The sequence below is a fragment of the Vigna unguiculata genome, chromosome 1 (genome assembly GCF_037176805.1).
Source record: "Vigna unguiculata cultivar grain cowpea cultivar isolate G323 ecotype 2 chromosome 1, ASM3717680v1, whole genome shotgun sequence".
NCBI classification, from domain to species: domain Eukaryota; kingdom Viridiplantae; phylum Streptophyta; class Magnoliopsida; order Fabales; family Fabaceae; genus Vigna; species Vigna unguiculata.
The window spans coordinates 6,419,085-6,441,981 of record NC_140792.1 but is presented as its reverse complement, the minus strand read 5'-3'; the positions used below and the strand labels follow the sequence as shown (position 1 = coordinate 6,441,981).

The window sequence follows — 22,897 nt, the reverse complement described above, 5'->3', positions numbered from 1 at the left end:
TCCGTTGGTAGCGGGTAATAAGTATTTTAATACCTATTTATAAACGGATCGGATATAGGTATCATATTATTTGTTCCTGCAGGTATATGTTACCTACAAAAAATTAAAATTAAAATTAAAATTTAATTTATATTTTATTAAGTTAAATTTAATTAAAATTAAAAGTTAATTTATATTATATTTTATAATTTTATAATTTTATTTAAAAAATTGATTTTTTTTATATATTCGACATTATACGAGTATCCGCGGGTTTAAAAAAGTTTTGTAGATATTTTTTAAATAAATATCAAGTTTTTAAATAAATATCAAGCAGGTAAATAGACGGATAATAGATGAATTTTTCTGTACAAAACATTGGGTCTGCCCAGAAAAATATGTTTCTTTGAATAAGCTAGTGCAAGTGCCTAACATAACAAAAAATTTGGAATTTGCGAAAGATAACATTGATTTCTTTGAGTTCTTTCCTATCTATTGAACTGCCGAACACTAGGAAACCAAGGAAGTCATCCTCCATGACAGACTTTAGGATGACATCTGTGTTTTATGTTCATTATATGATAAATCTAACATTACTGCTCATCCTACTACCATATTACCTATGCTTTGTCTATAATTGTTAAATATGTAATGAATTTTTTCAATGTTTCATATAGCTCAAATAATAATTTCTATGAATCTTGTGTTCTGAGCAAATTACACTACTCCAATTTCCATACATGGATTCTCTGACTAAATATAATATGCCTCTTGATCTCATTTTCACTAATATTTGGAGCACCACTCCTACACGATCTCGTTATTACACCATATTCATTGATCCATTATCCATACTCTAAATATTATTGGTTGTTTCTTTTCCATACCAAAGCTGAAGCATTACAAAGTTTTATTAAATTTGAAACATAGGCTGCAAATCAATTTAGAACTAAAATCAAATAACTTCATTCTGATAATGCCAAGGAACATTGTAACATAGCAGTCGTTCTCGTCGAGATTATTTGGTTTTAATCTCTTTTGCATGAGCTACATCCATGTACCTAGTATCACTCCTATTATTATGTATATCTTTCTTGGGCTCATTTTACTAATTGCCCACCGTATTTTTCACTAAGTTAAATCGCATTTTTGTCAGAAAAAGTCTTCAAAGGTGGTTATAGTTCAGCATCTTCCCACCCAATTCCATGTTTCTTACAAAACCCATATGGGATGCTAAGTTCACTAGTGTATATATTGACCTTTGTATTAAAGGAAATATCATTTTACATTAACGGCTTTTTTGTATTTAGGGGTTCTTTTAAATTCAAATTTGTAAAAATAGGTCCGTTGAATTTTTTTTTGCAAATCAGGGTTAAGTCGTCGCGGTGGAGGACGACATTACAAGTGAAATCGTCCTCCACCATGCCAGTTTCCTTTTTTTTTTCCAAAAAACAAAACCGTGCTATGAGAAACCGATTTTCATTCACTTTAAAAGTGAAATTGTCATTGGGCATGGAGACTTCACTTTTTGGTTTTTTTTTTCTTTTTTTTTTTACGTTTAGCTTTATGTATATTTTTTAAATATATATTATTTATTTATTTTTTAAATATTTGTCTACAGTAAAAATATAAAAAATAGTTTTAAAAAATTCTAAAATACTTAGTCGTTAAATCTTAATACAAAATTAAAAAGATAAAATAATACAAATTAAAAAATATTAAAAAATCTTTTGATAATTATATTTGAATATTTAATTTGTTTAGGTTTATTTTATTTGTGGTTTAGTTAGTTTACTAACTATCAAGTATCACTTAATAAAATACTAAATTTGTAAAATCAAATGAAGAAGTAGAGAACGTTTTGACCAAATCGAAAGAAACTAACGAAAAAATTGCAAAGGAGGATGTCACTTTATTTCTCTACTGTAAATAAATATTAAAAAAAATTAAATAATATATAATTAAAATATATATATATATATATACATATACATATATATATATATATATATATATATATATAAAGCTGAATGTAAAAAAAAAAAAACAAAAAGTGAAGTCGTCAGGCCCAAGGACGACTTCACTTTTAAAGTAAATGAAAACCAACTTCTGAGAGCACGGTTTCACTTTTTGGAAGAAAAAAAAAACCGGCATGGTGGAGAACAACTTCACCTTTAATGTTGTCCTCCACCCCGACGACTTGACCCTATTTTGCAAAAAAAAATTCAACAGACCCAATTTTACAAATTTGAATTTAAAAGAACCCCTAAATACAAAAAAACCTACATTAACCAACCAACAAGGAAATTATTTTCAACATTTTAACTCATTCTTAAACTATAAGTCTATTTTGAAACTAAAAGTTAGAAAAATAATTAAAACACTATGATGATAAGTCATTACAGTAATAAAACTATTGTAAAGATAACATGGGACAATACGTTCAAGATACATTTGACACCTATATATACACTTAAGTAATCCTAACTCTTAACCAAAAATAGTTACAACAAATTAAAAGAAAGAGGTGAAATGAAAAGAGAGAAAATGAGTAGCTCCTACATGAAGTATTGGTATCATTGAATCTTTCCGGGAAGATGATCTAAAATATAATGTCCAATACGGCCAGTACGAAAAAGATTAAGCAACTTCCCAGCAACCTTGTCATGAGCATCTTCTTCACATTCACCCGAAACATGGAAAGCTTCCTGCAAGGCACTAAACTGCCTATCAACGAGTGCAAGCATTTCATCTTCACATTTTATTTCGCCTTCCAAAGATGAAATTGTTTCAAAAAGTTTCCGTCGAACATCCTGCACTATGCAGTCCTGGGAAACCAAAAGTTAAAATGCATGTAAACTTTGAGAGATTACAATTACTATTGTTTTAATCATACAGTAGAAAACATTACCTGTGTGTGATCTGTCTGGAATTGGATTTTCTTCTTCATATGCAACTCAGAGCTAGTCAACTGTTCTGTTGTGCCATTAAGGAATGATCTATCATTATCCTTCATAAATAGTTTTGCCCATTTCTTGTATTGGTCACTAGAGTTGAGTATAGCTAGAAAATATTGGGCAACTTCTTTTCTCCTGACTAAACAATCCCCAACTGCTCCTGGATAAACATTGAAATGAAGGTATGAGTGATATCATCTGCAATGACATACCATTTAAATCTAAATTATGCTTTATACTGCTAACTGTTAGACTACCCTCCATTTGATAAATTAACATCATTAGGACTTTGTTGTAAATAGTGAATTATTAAGATAAAAAGATTTTCAATATCTCCATATTTATTAGGAGAAAATATCTTCAAAAATCTTTCTATTTATTTCAGAGTATTTTTATTTATTTATTTTAGAGAGTTTGGTTCTTACACTAAATATCTTCTACAAGTCATCTCCCCGCAAGCCGAAATTATTGAAGGCCAGATTCTACCATCTTTTACACGTTAGATGTTATCCCAATTTTCTCTCTAATGATTCAGTTCATAATATTGTCTTGTGGGTCTCCACATCCATAGTAATATTTTCATCTTTGTGGTACTAAATGTATTTTCTGGTTGGCTCTGAACCACCCAACATTCTGGGTCGTCTTATATTTGCAGTGAAAGTTTTCCTTGAGCATTATTTCATTTCATCCACATGTGTGAATCTTACCATTTACACCACCCTCTATTTCCTTGTCATTTTATACTATGGACGCAAGATACTTGAAGCGCCACCTAAGGAAACAAAAACAATTGGTATATTGTTGATTGCTAACTAATTTTGTCTTCTGTTCTAATCTACAAGTATAAAAATTATGCAGAGGTTTAATAATATTCATTTAAGCCAAGAAACGGAGAAAAAGGAAAATCAATTAAACATACCTGTTAAAATTAATTTAGATAAAACAGCAACATTAAGATTCTCGGGAGATAAAACAGCTGGAGTGTCTAACACATAAATATTGGGATGGCTACCAATCTGAACGGAAAGCAGAAGTTTCAAAAGTGAGAAAAACACAAAAGACGTACTAATTCACGTATGAGTTAACGAGATGTAAAACAGGGAAACAGGTATGGAGATTATAGTAGCATAGATAGGCCAACAAAGTGCACAATGGACACCAACCTTCTCTAAACATTTACACGGCTATTTTCTTCAACTAGAAATTTATCACTTCTAAACTGTTTCCTGAGGTGCAAGTCATCTTATTAAATATAACAGCAACCATGCCAAAAGTTGATTCCTTTATTTTCTAAGTACATTCTCAAAAGTATACAACAGTTTTACATGTTGGAATACCTAGGAAGAACACAAGCAACTAACATTCTCAATTATTTTTTAAGCCTACCAACATGGATATCAATAGTGGATAACAGCCTATGGCAGTGAGCTGGAAAAACTGCCATACCATTATGGCAGATAGCATTGTAGAAAAAAAGATAGACTTAAATAATTTGTGTTCATAATTTCATGAATGTACACTTTTGACACATTAAAATACTAATCATCCTGCTACCCAATATAATTATTTTCCTTGTTTAACATTTGGCAAATTTTCTTCTCATTTCTCCTGACTAACATTTTCCAAATCTTTTTAAGCTCAAAAAATTTTTGTTTACTAGTTGAAGAAGTCCCTCTTTTCCTCATTACGATGATATGCTCTCTCCATATAATCGCCCTTAGAAACCCACTCATCTCCAATTTCAGCATCATTCATCTCTCCAACTAGTCACTCATTACATTCAGCAATATCATCTTGAGTGTTGGATTATACTTGCCATTGAAGTATTCCTGAAATCTTTTAATATTTAAGCCTGATTATTCAACTCTCCACTAATTACATTCACCAATCTCATCATCTTAAGTCTTTGATTGTACTTGACACAGACAAAGTCATGAAATCTTTAATACTCAATCTTATTCTGTTTTTTAGTATGAATTAGCAACATTGAGATCATAATTACAAGATATGAAATTGAATACTTGCCCAAATATGCTTCAATTATAATCACAACTGGATGCTCCAATTATGTTCACAACTGGATTCTCCAATTATGTATATAATACAACTCTTGTGAAAATGTTTATTTACACTAAACATCAAACAAAGTAAACATCAAACATGACCATCTTTCACAAGCATATTAGATATCTGGTAATGTAAGATGCCTAGATGGAGCAAGTCTGTGCACAAAAAACCTACCAAGAATTAAAACTATCATTCATCACTTATTGTTCTGTTAACATGATGAAATGAAATTCTTAAAAAAAATTACCCGAGGGAGAATGAGACTGCACAACAGAAAAGTTATAAACTGATAGTTCACATTATGAAAAATAATATAATATATAAAGAAAACAAATGGCTAACCTTAAAACTTCGAATGTTTTTAGTCTCTCTTGGTTCTGGACTGACAGTTGCATGCTTTAGCTTTCCTTTTTCTATAAAATAAAAAGTGAACAAAAAAAAATGTATAAGATAAAACAGAAAATTTGTGACACACACACACACACACACCGAGTTAAGCATGTCATTTAGCTTGCTCTACTAGAATTGTAATAATAATTTGAATACCTGCTGCATTGATTCTCCCCACTTGATGCAAAGCATTGATAAGTGCCGACTTACCAACATTTGGAATCCCAATTAACATTACTGTAGCGGTATAATTATTGTCACATTGATCATCTCTCTTCAGTTCACTCACTTGGCGTTGTATAAGGCTTAGAAGCTGACTAAAAGCAAATATCCTTATTAGTAATTTAGTTCATGAACAACTATAAAGTTAATATTTATTACAAAATAATAATAATAAATTTAAAAAAAAAAGTAATATATAACAATGCAAATAATTGCGCTTGTCATTCCATGGAAAACCTTTTACAAACTGGGACAAAATTTGTCTCATTTTACCAATAAAAGCGTAGGAACTGGGAGCTCCAATACCAAATATAAAAACTCACTAAATCAAACAAAAAGGTCCAAAAGGAACCTCTAATTGATAGATTTTGCTTACTGCTTAAAGGAGAACAAAGGACAAGAGGAGCAGCATCAATACAGTACAAACGTTTCATTGATATGTTGTGCTTACTACTTAAAGAGTTAAACAGTTTCTCAGTACTATTCATGTGTGCTACAGGCTAAACTACAGATGCGTCTTACAGAAATTTATTCAAATCAATTTAAACATGATTGTACACAGCAATAAGATTCAAAATTAGAAACTTGGTTCCATGTGCTTTAACACTTTATAAACAATGCCAAAACCATGACAAATAAGACCATTCATTCCTGAGGCTCTTTGGAAGAATGGAAAAAAAGGGAACAAACAGTTTACCTGTCTGATGTTCTCCTTGTTATGAGCATTGACTCCACAAGATACGCAGTTCATTTCCCTAAAATATTCCACCCATGCCTATTCACAAAACATTTATTAAAACAAATAAATCATTAATTAGTAAATATAAAAGTAATACAATTTCACTAATCTCTCGAAATAATTATCAAATTGAGCTTGTTTAAACTCCACTAATCAATTTGTTAGAATAGTTTATTGGTTTAACCACTAATTTGGTTAGCAAGTTAGCCTACATGGCATTATTGATTACTCTAGTTATCTTAGCTGTCCCTCGAGAGCTCTATGTAGAAGCACATTACTAATTTGTTGGCACACAACTTTTCTCATTTAATTTAATTTTCTTTTATCACCACTTTCAATTTTCAGTGCTACCATGTTCTACAACAAAATACACAGAAAACCACATTCCAAGAGAAAAACGCTGAGGTACCTGACAGTCCTATGTTATTTATGAATTTATTTATTTTATAAATTAATGTTTCATGTTAGCTTTAATTTCAACAACATTAGACCAAAATGCAAAGACTAAAAAGACATGCTCCCTCAAAACTTCTACTGTTATTTACATATGGATAGGCAGCAGAATTTCCCCGAACCTTCAAAACAGTTGAAGAAATAAAAAAGCTGAAAAAGAAGCCATACCTTCACATTCGATGCACCCGCAAGATCCATTTTGTTGAGCACTATGATTTGTTTATGGGGAAGTGGGTAGTTTCTGAGTATCTCGCATTCAGAGGACAAGGGAATCTGAAAAACGAAAAGAATAGGAGAGTGTGTGAAGGAGTTAAAGAAACGAATAATGATTGATTAAAATAAGTAAGAAACAGACCCTTGCATCTCTGACTTGGACGACGAGATTCGCCAACGGAATTCTTTCTGCGATTGCACGAGAAGCGGCGGCCATAAGAGAATCGCGCCATGCTCCCTTACTTCTCAGCTCTTCCTTTACCACTGTGCCAATTCGTCTGCCCAAACTCGTTGCTGCCATGCTCCACTTAACGCAGCATCTGTTTCGCAAACATGCTTCTCACACGAGGAGACTACACACTGTGACACTATGAACAATCAATACAATTTGTTATTTAACAGAATAAGAAAATATTGAACATTTTTATTTAAAATATATCGATAGGAATAAGTTTTATTAACTATATAAAAAAATATTAATAATATTCATATATATATATATATATATATGAATATTATTTCGGTAAGAATAATATTACAAAAATAATGTCCTGAACATTTTTAAAAAAGAGAAGACATTTAATTATCTTTTTTATTATTTAAATAAATTGTTTTTATTTTTTGAAAGCTAAATTATTCTATTATTAAAACATAATATCAAAGAAGTTACCAAATGATATTTCTTTTTATAATGGCATGGGTATAAATTATAGAAACACTCCTGTAGGACTTATAAAACCTTAAAAATTCCACAAGAAATCTATAATTATTTTGCAAAACTTACAAAACAAAAGCTAATATTTATTCAAAATAAAAAAGGAAATGTGTTTTACATGTTGAATAATGGTAATGGAAATATAAGGAACTAACGGAAGGAACTAATGGAAGGAACTTTAATAAAATATTGAACATTTTATTAAAGTTATTTAGGAAAGAAAAATAAAAATAAAAACAATGAGTGATGGATTGAGCAATTAATGGAAAGTGTGTATAGCAATTGCGGGGTGCAGGAGTAGCTCAACAACAAATCAAAAACAAGCGAGTAATAATATGAGTAATAATATGTGGAGGTGCATAGACATGGGTGTAAGAAATAAAATAACGTGGTGTGTGCAATAAACAAAATGTACGCTTTGTAAACCCAAATAGATTCAAAACACAAAATGGGAGGGGTGCAAAGATTGAAAACTGGGTGGGCGGAGCAAAAGCGTCTCAGCCCATCTTTAAAAAAACCCCTAAAACCTAAATTCTTTACACGTATCTTTCTTCTCCCAACCATCATCTTCAACGTAGCACAACAACCCCTAGCCCTGGGTCACGCACCTGCTCAACCTTACACGCCGGCGACGACGGCGGCCACCGTCGACGGAGCTGTCGGCGCTCATGTCACCAAATAGATTAATCAATGCATTTGGAAAATTAATTTGCAGGTCTAAATCAAAGATACACGATCCACGCAACAACCGAAACAATTTGGAATCAAGAACAGATTGTGAAATAATCATATAAATACCTAATCAAATAACACAAATGCCATACCTTATCAACTGTGAAATCGTTTTCCTCTCCTTAGTTGGCCTCTCACTCGCCGACGGTAACGGGTTTTTCTTCTCTGAAGAACCTTTCTTCTTACTCTTCTTCGCTGATCTCTTCCCATTAAAAGGGTGGTGTCTACATATCTATATTTATCTTGAAATGTCTAAGTCCTGTTAGTACCCAAAAACTCAAGAACTTAAATCCATATCAGCACCAAGACAAGAAGTCACAAGTTCAACTTCATCCTCTTTCCAACTGCACTCTTTCATTTTGTTTCCCTTCCAATTTCCCTGCCATTTCATCACTGCACTCCTCCCTTTTCATGTTACATCATTTGACACAAAATCACGCAATGCCAAACATCATGACTCAGAATGCACGAACCACTTTCATGGCATGGCATTTTCCTTCTAATTCATTTGATACAAAACAACATTGTGACAGAAATTACTTGATTCCACTGCCAGTTCTTTTGTTTCCTTCACTCCCCATTCTTACATGAAGCTAATTTCATCAACACATGATTCCAAACATGATCACACCTCAGAATACACAACCCAACTACTCCCAGCAGAAACCTTCACCCCCTTCTCCTTCATGTCCATCCTCACCCTCTGCGCCTCCTCCATCCTTCCCACACTCGCATACATCTTCCCTAACAGCACATAATTACCGGCATTCCCCGGCTCCACCTCCGCCAACGCCCGCGCCGCAACCTCCGCAAGCCTCAACTCCCCAAAATTCCTACAAGCCCCAAGCAGCGCCCCCCACGCCTTCGCCGTCACCTCCACCGGCATCCCCCGAATCACCGCATACGCCTCCTGCAACCTCCCCGCTCTTCCTAAAACATCCACCAAACACGAGTAATGGTCACTCCCGGGCTCCACACCATACTCCCCCCGCATCCTCGCAAAAAACCACAGCGCCTCGTCCGCCAAACCAGCATGACTGCAAGCCTTCAAAACCCCGAGAAACGCAATTCCGTCGGGCCGCACGCCGGCGGTCTCCATCCGCCGAAAAGTCGCCAGAGCCGTCTCCGCCTGGCCGTGCAAAGCGCAGGCCGAAATCAAACTGCTCCACGCAACCACGTCCTTGTCCTCGTCCCTCATCGTCGAAAACATCAAAGTGGAGCAACGAAGAGAACCGCATCTTCCGTAGGCTTCGACCAAGGCGCTGCTGAATTGGTGGTGCGGGTGGATGGAGTTCCTGACGGCGTAACCGTGGATCTCTTTGATTAGGTTAAGCGCGGCGAGGTTGACGCAGGCGGGGAGGAGAGATAAAAGTGTAATGAGGCGTGGTTTGAGGTTGTGGAGGCGCATTTGGCGGTAGAAGGAGATGGATTGGAGGGGATGGGAGGGGGCGAGGGCGGAGATGATGGGGTTGAAGGTGGAGTCGGTGGGGGCGGTGTCGAGGGAGTGGAAGAGGCGGAGGGCGAGGGAGAGGTTGTTACTGTGGGCGTGGAGGGAGATGATGGAGTTCCAGACGACGACGTTTCGGTGTGGGTGGGGTATTTGGATGAAGAGGTGGTGGGCGAGTGGGAGGGAGATGCGGGAGCCGTAGAGGTGGAGAAGGGCGGAGGCGACGAAGGGGTTGGAGAGGAAGGAGGACTTGGCGGCGTGGGCGTGGAGGGAGGTGGCGAGGAGGGGGAGGTTGAGGGCGGTGCAGGACTTGAGGGTGAGGGAGAGGAGGTGGGGGTCCATGGGGAGGAGGAGGGTGGAGTGGAGGTGGTGGAAGAGGGAGATGGCGGCGTCGTGACGAGAGTTGGACACGTGGGAGGACATGAGTTTGGTGTAGTGGAGTAAGAGCTGGTGGGCGCCGGAGTACCACACCATCGTTCACTGTCTGTGACGACCAAAGTGTTGTGGCTTCTCTATCAAAAACTTTAATCTGAGTCACGTTATGAATTTTGATGGATACTTCATTCATCCAATTACTCAAACAATAAATATTAGGTTACAAATTTATCCAGGTTAAATTTTTTAAAGACTATTACAATAAACACACACTAGACTGTGTCACTCATCTTAATATTAGACAGCCTTCTAATAAACGATCTTTGGAAAGATGGTTTGCTGAACATTGTTTAAATCCAATCATCACAATTATAATATATAGCATGCAATTTTGTTTTTTTTTTTTCTTAAATAAGGATATTAATAAAATTTAATGCATTTAACTAGAAAAAGGGCGGTAATATTGTTTAAGTCTTGGTTCCAATTAAAAAGAGTTGAACTTATGGTGTGAGCCGGGAATAGTGAAAACAGATAAAAATTAGTATTCACTAAGACGTGATTTCATAAAATGGTATTATTTTTCCATGAAGAAAATTTGATTTAGCACGTGGAAAAATAACTTAACTTGGGTCTCTGGGAAGAATTAGAGAAATCAGAATGTAAGTGAAGATTATGAGGATCGGCTTCTGATGGGATATTGCACCAAAGATCTTATCATGCTCAACAACTCTCCCCTTGTAGAATGGCTCAAAACCCAACAAGTAAGATCTTCCTTTTTCTATCTTTTCCCAATTTCAATATTTGATTGATACGCCAATAAGAATATATTGAAACACTGGTTTTTAGTGCTTCTTCAAACAATAGTCCAATCTTAAAGCCAAGAAAATAGGAAGCTATTGAGACTTTTCGGCATCTGGTTGGGCGGTGTTATCCCCAGTAACTGCTGTGAAATTGCGTCTTTCCTCAGAGGTTGCTGTGATAACTGGCATCCACACATCAGCTGTATCACTCAACAATGATTGCACCTGTGGATCTGAAGCCATTGAGGTCGATATCATCTCATCAAGATCATCTAATCTTGCTGATAATTTGTCCAACTCCTTGGCGATTTCCACCTATGCAGATAAACAAAGAAAATAAAATAACAAAACCAGAATGTTATTTCCTTTTGTTGAGGTTGTGTTTGTTATGTTCACAAAACTTCAAGTGCTAACTAACCCTCATTTACACTAATCATAATCCTGACCAATTAAGAAATAACATCATAAGAAAAGAAAGATGGTCGCTAATCCTAAGAGACAACGAGGAAATAAGAAAACTACTTCTGAGGATAATCTAAGATATGATATAAAATTTTCACATTCTAACCCATATCAACATGTATAAGAGAACTCTACATTGATTAATGGCTGACTATAAAGTGAAAATCACCTCGTTAAGGTGCTGGGTTGACTTTGAAGGAACTTTTGTAACCTCTACTCCAAGGGTTTCAATTTTAGAACGGAGCTCAACTTCTTCTTGATTCGTCAGTTCTTCCACCTATTTACCATAAAGAATGCATGAGTATATTATACAACAACCATTGTTAAGACATATTGCATTGGAAGTGAAACTGTGGATGGAATCCAGTGAAGAAGCATTTATATGTAACAATCTTCAATTTATGCAATAGAAATGACTATATTAAGTGATTTAGAAGTTAGCAATTTGTAGAAACAACGACCATAGATATTAAAATCATGAGTAAAACAAATCAAATTCATAGAGGTGAAAAAATTAGTCTACTACTCCTGTTATGTTTACAAGAAAATTGAAATCAAGTTAAATCTAATTATAAGAAACAGGGGATTAAGATCGTAGTTACATGAAGTATAGATCGCTTAACACTATTCAGATATTCTTCTCAGCCAGAAAACACTACAATACAGAAAATTCAGTTCATTACACTGTAAACGGTTATGTAAAATTCACAGTACAGATTCTTAATGTAGAAATCCACAGCTCCGTAATTTCAACAGAAAGGCTATATATTTTTTCTTTTTGTGTACAGTATACTCATTTTAGAGTCTCTGGTAAATATCCTAGAAACAGCAGCCTCTCCCATTGCAAGGGAAAGGATCTGTATTACTTACGTCTACTGCTCACAAACATGGCTGCCCTTATCATTTTGATACAGTATCCTCAAATTTGAACAGTTGAAAAGAACATCAGAAGTGCCAGTTGAAAGTGTTGACCACATGGACAATAATCCACTAATTAGATGCTCATTGCTCAAGTAGATCAAGAAAGACTTTAAGTGAAACCATTAAAAACTATTGATTGTACTACAACCCAGCCTAACGGAACGTGGTTTTGGCAGTCATTTTACAATATCCAACACTAGTGCTCCTTCACCTCCGAACTTTGAAAACAAACGATTACTCTTATCAATGATCAATCAATAACTTGGTCCAAACACACTATTAAAGGTAGATATAATTACGTTTTTGTTTTCCCTTGCATCACTATTATCCAAAAATCATTCATAATTGAAACATGGACAAAGGAGATATAATGCTGACATGAAAAATGAGTGATAGGTCATGAGTTGATGAAAAAGATGTGGCTATACGTCAATACGTTCACAACGATATTGTTAATTCCGGACAAACGTATTACAGTATTAGAGCTCTAGGGTGTACTAACTATATCAGATGATGGCACAATGAATGCAGACACTGGCTGCACAGTCAAAATTTTGGATGCTTGAGTCACGCAGCCATCGCAGATGCAATGAAAGCTAAGAAACACAAGAAATCATGCAGCTAGAAGAAGGATGATCAAAGGAAATCATTCTCAAAAGGGTAAGGACAGTGTCTGATGAAAATTGATGACCGCAGCGTCATGCTAGTTATTCTTTTAACTCATATCAATACCCATCAAATTTTTGTTTGATTTTTTTTTATAAGACTCTAATGTTTTGATATGATGGTATCTAACTACATCTCACAAAGAACGATTGACTTCCAATTATTCATCTAAGACTCGTATTTATCATACAAATTCAGATCATGACATATCAGAATAACTAGAAAATTGCTTTTATCTCCCAAATTCACAGATTTTAAGAACAAAGAACAAAAAATTACAAAGCATGATTGTTTTGGCTCTAGAACGATTATGCCCCCCATCTTCAAGGAATCACACAAACAACAACAGATAAATAGGATTTGCCATTTAGCCAACCACACAGTTGCAGTAACCCTTTACTTTCCACAAGAGAAACAACAAACTCTCACGAGTCACTACGAGTAATATTAAGCAAATAGAGGAAAACACACCGTTGATACAATTACATTCACCCTAACAAGGATTAACCACAATTCAGCAACCTCAAAAGGCATGATGAAAAGTTGTAAAAACAAAGGGAGTAGAATACAGGATGTAAAATTCAACTGGATTGAAGCACGAAACCAGAATAAAATAGCAACAGAAACGCAATTGACGGATCTCAGAATCATAAGATGGCAAACAGTGAGATACCGAAATGATCAAATTCCATAAAAAAGGAAAATTGAAGGTTAATTCGAAATTGGAACAAGATATTGAAAAACTAATAAGAGATTGAGATGAAAAGACGAACCTGCAGGAGAAGATTGGAGAGAAGCTGAAAGAGCTGAGCGTCGGGTTTGCCTTCCTCTCCCATGGGATTTCTCTGAAACCGCTCTGATTAGTGATGTTGTTGATGCTTTCAAAGACGCTCTCCCGTTTTCTCTCTTTCCCCCTGTTTTAGCAGAACAGAGAGGAAGTGAGAGACAAGAGACGGTGTGAGAAAAAAAAAAACATCTCTAAATTGGAAAAAACCTGATGAGATATTGACGGTTAATTGGTATTTGCATTTAATAATTTTAGGCTTAAAAAAATTATAAATTTTTAATAAATTTGTATAATTATTAAAAATTATATATTTTTTTATTTAAGCTTCTAATTTGATTTTTCTGTTAATTTTATTATATGAGCATTAGTCGGATGATGTGTCTCGATTTTGTCTTAGTGTTAATATGAAATTATTAAATTAATAAAATATAAAATTACAAACTTACGAAATTATGAAATTACAAAGTAATAAAATTATCAAATTATAAACCAGAAGATTATAAAATTATAAATATATAAAATTGTAAAATTACAAATTTATAAATTATGATAATTACAAATTTATAAAATTACAAAATTTTAAAATTTTAAAATTATTAAATTTGTTAGAAACTTAAAACTTAATTAAGTATTAAAACAATATGTAAGCTCCTAATGTAATACTCATATTAGTCAATTAAAACAATATATAAGCTCCTAACGTAATACTCATATTAGTCGAGGTCCAAAGTCGTTTTTTATAAAGAATTTTACTTCCAAACGTAAAGTTTGAATGACCTCAATTAAACTTAAGTTCGATTAATATAATAAGTTAGTATTATCTTTTTGTTATATTGTTACTATCTCATCATCCTATTATCATATATAAATTATTAACACATGTTTATTGAACCCTATATATATACTCTATAATACGAAGAAAACAACTTTTACATAGAATTAAAAACTTTATATATTGATACGATTCATACTTTTTTACTAACTTAAATATTGAAAAGTCTTTTACAAGTGGATCTCATACTTTCTTACTAACTTAAATATTGAAAAGTCTTTTACAAGTGGATCTCAGTCTCCCTTCTGATCTATTTTAGAGCTCAACCCCTTTCGCCGAATCAGACAACAATCCATTTCTAAAGATCGTTGACTCACATTAAAGATTCTTGCCATAGTCCGATAAGAATTCATTTTCCCCAAAATGAAAAACACAAGCGTATGAGTCTAGGATGACTTACTTGTAAGGGAGGACATTGGCACATTTGTAATTTGGCCTAATAATATGATGTGACCGTACTTTGCCTGACTGCATGTACTACATTATTTTTTTATAGTATTTTTATTGTGCAATTTATAAATAAATGCATTAAACCTTAAACCTTTGAATATCTTTCTTTTAGATTTCCCGTCATGGAAAGTAGGTCATGAGACAACCTATTATTAACGAAGATGATGAAGACATGGCAGAAATAGAGGATGATTCTATATCAAAGCTTCTGATCAAGTTAAATAAGTTGCACAAAAGGCCAATAGAGTTACAATGGAAGTTAAGAGTATTTGGAATCGAATGTTATGTCCGATTGTACATTTAGTTACATGATGCAATGTAAGTGATTTCAGGAGAAAAGATGATAAATATTTCAATCATCAAACTATGGTTCATGTAAGTATTGTTTGTCTTCTATACTTAAATCTTAAAATTGCTACATTTAATTTATACTTAATGGACTTATTAGGTATATGAACACTATCATTGTGGAGTGAGGAGTTAAGTTTAACTAACAAATATATAAATATAAGGGTTACCCAAGGCAACAAAACAATGAAATAAACCTAAAAATGCCAGAATTCTTAGCTAACCCGAGAGTACCATAGCATAAACGTAAGAAGAACTTAAGTGAAATCCATTGCTTGAAAACTTAGAGAAAAAGAAAATGTTATCGTTCTCCCTTAGAGTTCTAAAAAAATCCTCATGTTATCCTTTCTTTTATTCTTAAAGAAAAAGGAGTGCACTATGCTCTTCTACCCTTGCACAATTGTTGCTCCAGGCCCAATATCAATAGCTTAAAAAAATTCCCAAAAGGCTACAAAAAGTTGACAAAATCTACTTTATGTTTGTGAGTGTGTGTGTGTGTGTGTGTGCGTGCGTGTTGGCCATAATAGAATTGGTGATTCTATTTTGTCTGCTAAGTTGGCATGAGTGCCCAACCCTAGCTCAACTTCATTTAGGTCATTCCTTGCGTAATTGTTGCTCCAGGCCCAATATCAGTAGCCCACTATCATTTTTTTTTTGTTTTTTTTTCTTTGAATTTTTTTTGTCTTGACGCATTCATGGACCACCCAACCAATGTAGGCAAGGATAAACTTAGAAAATCTACCAACTCTAAGGGTGTATGTTTATCAACTTGGGTAATGTCAATGTTGATAAGGAAAATCCTTCATTGTAGGGAAGCCGAAGGATAGACTGTCTCAAACCATGCGCACACGAACATCTCAAAAGAAAAAGTCAAGTCGTTGTTCTTGATTAAACATTTGACCCCAGAAAAGCATGACACCCCATTATTCTCTTCTTTTTTTTTTAAGAAGTGAACTTGATGATTTACGAGAAGAACAAGTGACTCAAAATGTAACAACCTTTTTTATTTCCTTCCTCTCTTTTGCAGGACTGTTTATTCATGAGGTGAGATGCATGATATGGATTAAAAACTATATACATGCCACTATGAATAAAGACAACAATCGAATGCAATGCAGGTTTGTGGTCAAGAGACACTTAATCGCTTTTATGCTGATGAAATTAAAGAGCACCATGCATGAGATGCAACTAATTGAAAAACCTACATGAGATGTAATGCAAGTGCCTCAAGAGGCATTTATTCCCATAATATGAAGATGAAATGTGATACACTTATTTGAAAACACCATGCATGATATGCAGAGTGACATAATGAAATGCATATTTACGCCTCAAGAGGCGTTTATTTTCATGAGATGTGATGTATGATATAAAAATGCTATGCATGATTGTGCCTTAACAGGCACTTATTCACATGTACATTATGCACACCAAAAGATGACGATTAAAGCAAGCAATCTCCCTTTGTGCTTAACAGAGGTTTGGCGCTTAAGGTCTAAGGTGAAGTACATGCACTCACAAGGATGGTTTCCTAGTACCTAATGGTCAAGGTCATTAGAGTTATGGCCCACTCCATGGCCTTTCTTACAACAGTTGGTAGTCAACAAGAAGTGAGAGTACCAAAAGAGCAAACAAACTCTACTTGGGGTTCTCACAATGACCACTTGGGAAGTTCATCCATTGTGGCATTGCTACATAATCCCCTCTAATTCTAAGATACACAGACCCGGGTATAGGGCCTCACTCATGATATGCATAATGTGTGTGTGTGAAGGGAGAATGATGCATACCCAAACCCCACCTGCAAAACACCAGAAAATTTCCCAAGCAGATAGAGCAATTTCAAAATATCTATCAAAATGAGCAAAGTAATTCACACACAATTAATCCAAGAAGCAAATATGTACAAACACATATAAAGACAAGAATACACAAATAAAAAAAGGGAAAGGAAACATTAGGAAAATCACATCAAGTTTGCATATCTAATTAAATGGCTTGACTCTCTAGTGTCCCTAGTGGAGTCGCCATCTGTCGCAACCGGAATCGCGACGGGACGACGAACCAAAAAAGGAAAACGGGTTTGAAAAGAGATTTGGAGTCGCCACCATAGTTATTCTGAAAAACTATGGAAAACCATAAATATAAAACAAGTCTGCAAAAAACCAGATTTTGGATCCCGGAGTCGATTACGCGTAGGGAAGGTATTAGCACCCTACCGCGCCCGCCCGAAGACGGTACCTTTAATTAAAAATGCAAAGTTGATGTAATTTTCAAAATATTAATTTTCCAAAAAATAATAAGACAAAAATGCTAAAAAGAAACAAATATTTTTTTAATTTTTTAGGGCCCGACAAGGATTAACCTTGGTCCTACGTATTCTCATTCAAAATGAGAAATCAGGGTTACATAGTTCTTTAAAAAAGATATTTGGAAAATGATTGAGAAAATGATTAGATTTTTTGAAGGTGAACCTGACAAGGGCTGGCCTTGCTCCTACGTATCTCGCAATGGAGAATCAAAGATCACGTAGTTCTTATAAGGATTTCTTTTAGAAATGTTGATGTTTTTTTTTTATATTTTAAAATTTTATATTTTTTTGATATTTTTGAATTACTTGAAAATATGTGCCACACGACGCGAGCGGTCGGACAGACACCAAAATGGAAAGAAGATTATTTTAGTATTTTTTTTTTAAATTATTTGGAAGAAAGTGTCACACGACGCGAGCAGCCGGACAGACACAATAAAAAAAGAGAACGTTTTTATTTTTTGATTTTCTATTTTTGCAATTTTTTTTATATAATTTTCAAATATATTTGTTTTTTTTAATAATAATAAAATAAATAAAAGGATGAAAATATTTAAGAAGAATAAAAGTGAAAAACAAAATATGAAAGTGCATGAGTGATTAGTGGGGTGGGAAAGAGAAGAAATGAGAAACATAATATAACACATGGAGGTGTAAAAATTACCACGGGAGGTGCGGAGATAAAAACAGAAAATGGGATGAAGATGCTGAAAAGGCGCAAACAGTAAAAACTGGGGTGTAATTAGCTGAAACACAAAGAGGGGAGGTGTAGATATTAAGATGGGAGGTGCACGGAGCAAAAGTGTTGAGTGTTAATCTCCTTCACGTGCAGCCGCCTGGGTATTCATCTTCTTCACGAAACAGAAACCTCTAGGGTTTCTTCTCTTCTCCTCCATGTGCTCGGACCACAGCATCACCCTTAATTCACGGCCACGTCCTTCCCGGTCAACCAAGGATCCTATCACTCATTTCGGTCCACCAGAACACCACCTCCATCACATGGCAGGCCACCTGCGTCGACAATGCCAGCCACCGTCGAAGGTCACGACCTCGCAAGTGCTGCTGCCGCAAGTCCCGCGGGCCGGCGCGACGCAACGTTTCTCCTTGAAGACGCCGCCGACGCAACGTCTGTGACCGCCACCGTGAACGCCCACCACTGACGAGAGGCGACGCCATTCTCTTCCTTGTTTCTTCTTCCCGCGTGCGAGACAGGGCCATTTCTCCTTGAAGAAGCCGCTGGCAGCGTCTGTGACCACTGCCGTGAACGCCGCTGCCGCTGACGCAGCGTCTATGACCATTGCCGTGAACCTCGACTATCCCCTTCCGCAAGAAAGGAAGGTGCGCGACCACTCTGAGCTCGTCACCACCGTGCCAGCCACCGCGATTGGGTCTGCAACCATCACGCGGCCACTCCTCTTCGTTCAGAGCTTCGAATCGCCGGCGGCGAGGGTTTCTATTCCCTTAGTTTTTTGCTTTTGATTTGTATTGGGTCGTTATGGTGAATTTGAGTGTGTGACAGTGATGATGATGAATGAACGTGATTCTGGTTTGTTTGTGGTATTCTGTGTTTGGGTTCTGATTTGGTTTGGCAGCTTCTTGCATGGGGAAGGTGATGATGAGTATGAAATGAATGGAAGTGTTGCGGGGGAGGTGGTGATAATTGTTGGTGACCGTGTGGGATGGGTTCTGGTTTTTTCTGAATGAAGATGAAGGTTGATGAAGAAGGAGAGGATAATGAGGCTGGGAAGTGGCGTGAGTAGTGGCGCGGGGCTGATGTTGATAATGACGACAGAGATTGAGGGTGATGGGGTGGCGGATGAAATTGGTTTGGCTGTTATGTGTGCACATGCGGACGAGAATGGAGGAGAAAGTGTGTTTCAGGTTGGTTTGGTGCGGGTGAGAATTAATGCCATGTTTCTTATGCAAGTAACCTCCATGTCATGAACGTGTATAATTATGAGCATGATGAGCGTGAAAGGGTGTAAACAAAATAAGCAGGGGATACCGATTCAAATCAAGCTCAACGTATACTTTCACAATTCACAAGCATCGTAAACATTCTTATTGAACAATCCTGATAGGAGTTAAGCAATTAGGGGCACTTACCTTGAAGATACTGTACAATCACGACTCCATTTTCTTCTTCTCCCAGCCTCGGCACACTTCCTTCTCCTCCTTCTCCTCCTTCTGTTCTCTCCGTTCTCCTTATGCTCTCATGATACCTCCAAAATCTTCTCTTGTGAAAGAAGCATATCAATCCCCAAAAATGTAGCTCAGCCTCCTAATTTGACGCTTCTTTTTTTTTTTTTTTTTCTCCCTGGGCCGTTGCTTTCTGCCATCTAGCCATAGTCATAGCTCTATCGCTACGCCTGTCATAACTGTTACTGCCATTGAGGTGCAGTGATACATCTCCCATCATTTCCTCTTGCCTGTCATAGCTGTTACTGCCGTTGAGTCGCAGTGATACATCTCCCGTCATTTCCTCTCTTAAGTTAAGACCCAAAAATGCATTAAAGGTGAAGAGTTGACCATCATAAGACAAGATGACTGGACTGTAATCAACTTTAATCACTTTTAACTTTTTTTTTTATATTTTCTTTTTCAAAAAGAATAAAAGGAAATAAAATAAGAAAAGTAAACAAAAATGATTAAAATTAAAAATTTAAAGTTAAAATAAAAAATTAAATTAAAATAAAATAAAATAAAACAAAAAAGAAATAGAATGAAAGTAAAAGTAGGAATATATTTATAATCAAATTAACGCTTAATTTTTTTCTATTTTTTCCTTCTTCTAATTATTTTAAAGTAAAAAAAAAATATTTTTTTACTTGGATGAAATTGGGTGTTAATAAAAACGTTTTGGAAATATTTGCAAAATCAGATGGAAATAATCAAACGAAGTTTTAACTTAACAAATGCAATGCAAAAAGATTAAATTAGAGAGATATTTCATTTTACATTTTTATATTAGTTCGTTAAAAAACCTAAGCAACATGTAGTTCTTAATCAATCAAGTTCCATTATGCAGACTACTGCTACAAAATACAACATGGAAATTCTTTGGACCCTAAGTGTATTATTTTGACCACAACTCCTATAGGTTAAATTTGAGTATTATTTGGAATACAACATTCCTAGCTAAGACATAATATTATTTTGAACATAAATACTCTTGGTTAATATTGACTATTATTCATAATACAATTGTTCTTTGCTAAGATTAAATATTATTTGAAATGCAAATACCTATGATAAAGATCGAGTATTATTTGGAACGTAACCACCCCTGACTAAACATGTTACAAAAAAGTGATCTTAAAGATCATAGGTTCTCTCTCTAAAAGAGGAGTAATGTCTTAAGACAAATACAAATGAATTTCACTCTTCTATATTAGCTAAGGAACACAAATAGTATTTTTGTTTCACATATTACAAGAAGGTTATAAATGTTAATGTCGTCAATCTTTATTCTTCAATGGTATCTTTTTCTTATAAAAGATTCAAAGAAAGAGTCATTGAGAATCCTTTCTACTGAGACCTTTAGAAAAGTTTTATTCTTTATGTTGCGTTTGTCCATGTTCAAACGTAAAAATGCATTAATGATCTTCATGCAATATTAGTTGCATATGTACTCTTCAAGAAAATTCTTATGTATTAACAATAAATTTTATTGATCAAAAGTTGTTAGTCACTTTAATGACCAATTTAGATACCAATTTACAAAATAAAATACTATTGATTACTAAAATAATCACTATTATGAATAAAAATTTATAACTTATCATTAATTAATTATAGATTAATTTAGAAACCAATTCTTTTGGTAGCAAAAACCTTGTTAGCTTTAGTGACCAAATTCCTTTGGTAGCTAAAACTTTGGTAGCTAAATTTTAGAAACCAATTTAGAGACCAATTATAATTTTTTATTCATAATAGTGACTATTTTAGTAACCAAATATTTTTATTTTATAAATTGGTATCTAAATTGGTTACTATAATGACTAATACTTTTTAGTCAATAAATTTGATTGTTAATCAGACATTTTCCTGCAATGATACAATATGCCTTATCAAGTCTTGATCAAATGATCTTTTGCATAATTGAAAGCAACTTTAGAATAGTTATTGATGTAGAACAACTTTAGTATGTTCTTTAAGAAATCTTTGATGTTGGACAATCTTTATGACATTCTCTAGAAAAGTAAATAGAGGAAACATTCTCTCCAACATTCGGTAAGCATTTATAATATAATTGAGTTTATTTAGGAAATGATTCAAAATACATATCTATATCGTTTGTCCAAGCATTAACTTATCAAACAAAAAAATATATGCAAAATGTTATGTGTTCGTCGGCTAAATAAAGCACTTGTGTCTACCATGATCTAATACATAAGACAAAAATAATTATGTTTCAGACTTTGTTTTACAAACACTTAATAAAAAATCATCTGGAGTGCAATGAACTTTCATCTAACATAAAGCTTTGGTGCTCACCATTTATGTGCTCACCTTCTCTTCTTTTCCCATAAACCTATGCAAATCCGACAACTCTACTGCAAACTGTTTGCTCGTTTTTGCTCTTCTCCACGTGGTTTTGTTCTTCTTTACAAAGTTGTTGTGGACCACTGTGTTCTTTGTCTAATCGTTTTTTTCATTGACGTTGTTGTCACTTATCACCGATGTTGTCTTTGCCTTTGCTTAGAATGATCGTCATAAACCTTTAAAACTACGACTAGTTAAACATGTTTGCACATCAACCACCTTTATTCTTTTACATTTTCCCCAGAATATTTGATCATTATCACCCTTTTCTGCTATGTGAGCCCGCATTGCTGGAATCCGGAAAGAAAAAGAAGATGCTCATGAAAGTGGTGCTTCTGATCACATCTCCAATGAAAGATATTCCTTCAACCTTACCATCAAACATATTAATTAATAATTTTCATGGTTAGAGATATCAGATATATTTTTATTAAATCCTTGATTTTCTTTTTTGACAACTATAAATGCAGCTACATTCTCCACAAA

The 22,897-nt window shown here is 34.6% G+C and overlaps 3 protein-coding genes across 5 annotated transcripts; all 3 read right to left on the bottom strand.

The window, feature by feature from the left end:
- Positions 1–2,342: 2,342 nt before the first annotated feature.
- LOC114170666 (P-loop containing nucleoside triphosphate hydrolases superfamily protein) lies at positions 2,343–8,829 on the bottom strand. Of its 2 annotated transcripts, none has more exons than XM_028056226.2 (9): positions 8,560–8,829; positions 7,163–7,388; positions 6,976–7,080; positions 6,313–6,390; positions 5,550–5,706; positions 5,346–5,416; positions 3,856–3,952; positions 2,891–3,096; positions 2,343–2,807 (listed from the first exon to the last, which is right to left on the bottom strand). In XM_028056226.2, exons 2-9 carry the CDS (start codon positions 7,319–7,321, stop codon positions 2,556–2,558), a joined length of 1,125 nt encoding a protein of 374 aa, XP_027912027.1. In that variant the 5' UTR covers positions 7,322–7,388; positions 8,560–8,829; the 3' UTR covers positions 2,343–2,555. The 2 variants fall into 2 exon arrangements, with proteins under 2 accessions (XP_027912027.1, XP_027912102.1); XM_028056301.2 differs by having other exon boundaries at positions 7,163–7,380; positions 8,560–8,768.
- On the bottom strand, positions 8,034–10,677 carry LOC114170575 (Tetratricopeptide repeat (TPR)-like superfamily protein). 2 transcript variants are annotated; one of them, XM_085669686.1, is made up of 2 exons: positions 8,560–10,677; positions 8,034–8,452 (listed from the first exon to the last, which is right to left on the bottom strand). In XM_085669686.1, exon 1 carries the CDS (start codon positions 10,386–10,388, stop codon positions 9,093–9,095), a length of 1,296 nt encoding a protein of 431 aa, XP_085525812.1. In that variant the 5' UTR covers positions 10,389–10,677; the 3' UTR covers positions 8,034–8,452; positions 8,560–9,092. The 2 variants fall into 2 exon arrangements, with proteins under 2 accessions (XP_085525812.1, XP_085525811.1); XM_085669685.1 differs by having other exon boundaries at positions 8,034–8,391.
- Positions 10,678–11,024: 347 nt separating this feature from the next.
- LOC114170958 (ecotropic viral integration site protein) lies at positions 11,025–14,113 on the bottom strand. Its single transcript, XM_028056325.2, has 3 exons — positions 13,912–14,113; positions 11,721–11,828; positions 11,025–11,404 (listed from the first exon to the last, which is right to left on the bottom strand). The coding sequence occupies exons 1-3, from the start codon at positions 13,972–13,974 to the stop codon at positions 11,183–11,185; spliced, it is 393 nt and encodes a 130-aa protein (XP_027912126.1). The 5' UTR covers positions 13,975–14,113; the 3' UTR covers positions 11,025–11,182.
- Positions 14,114–22,897: the final 8,784 nt, after the last annotated feature.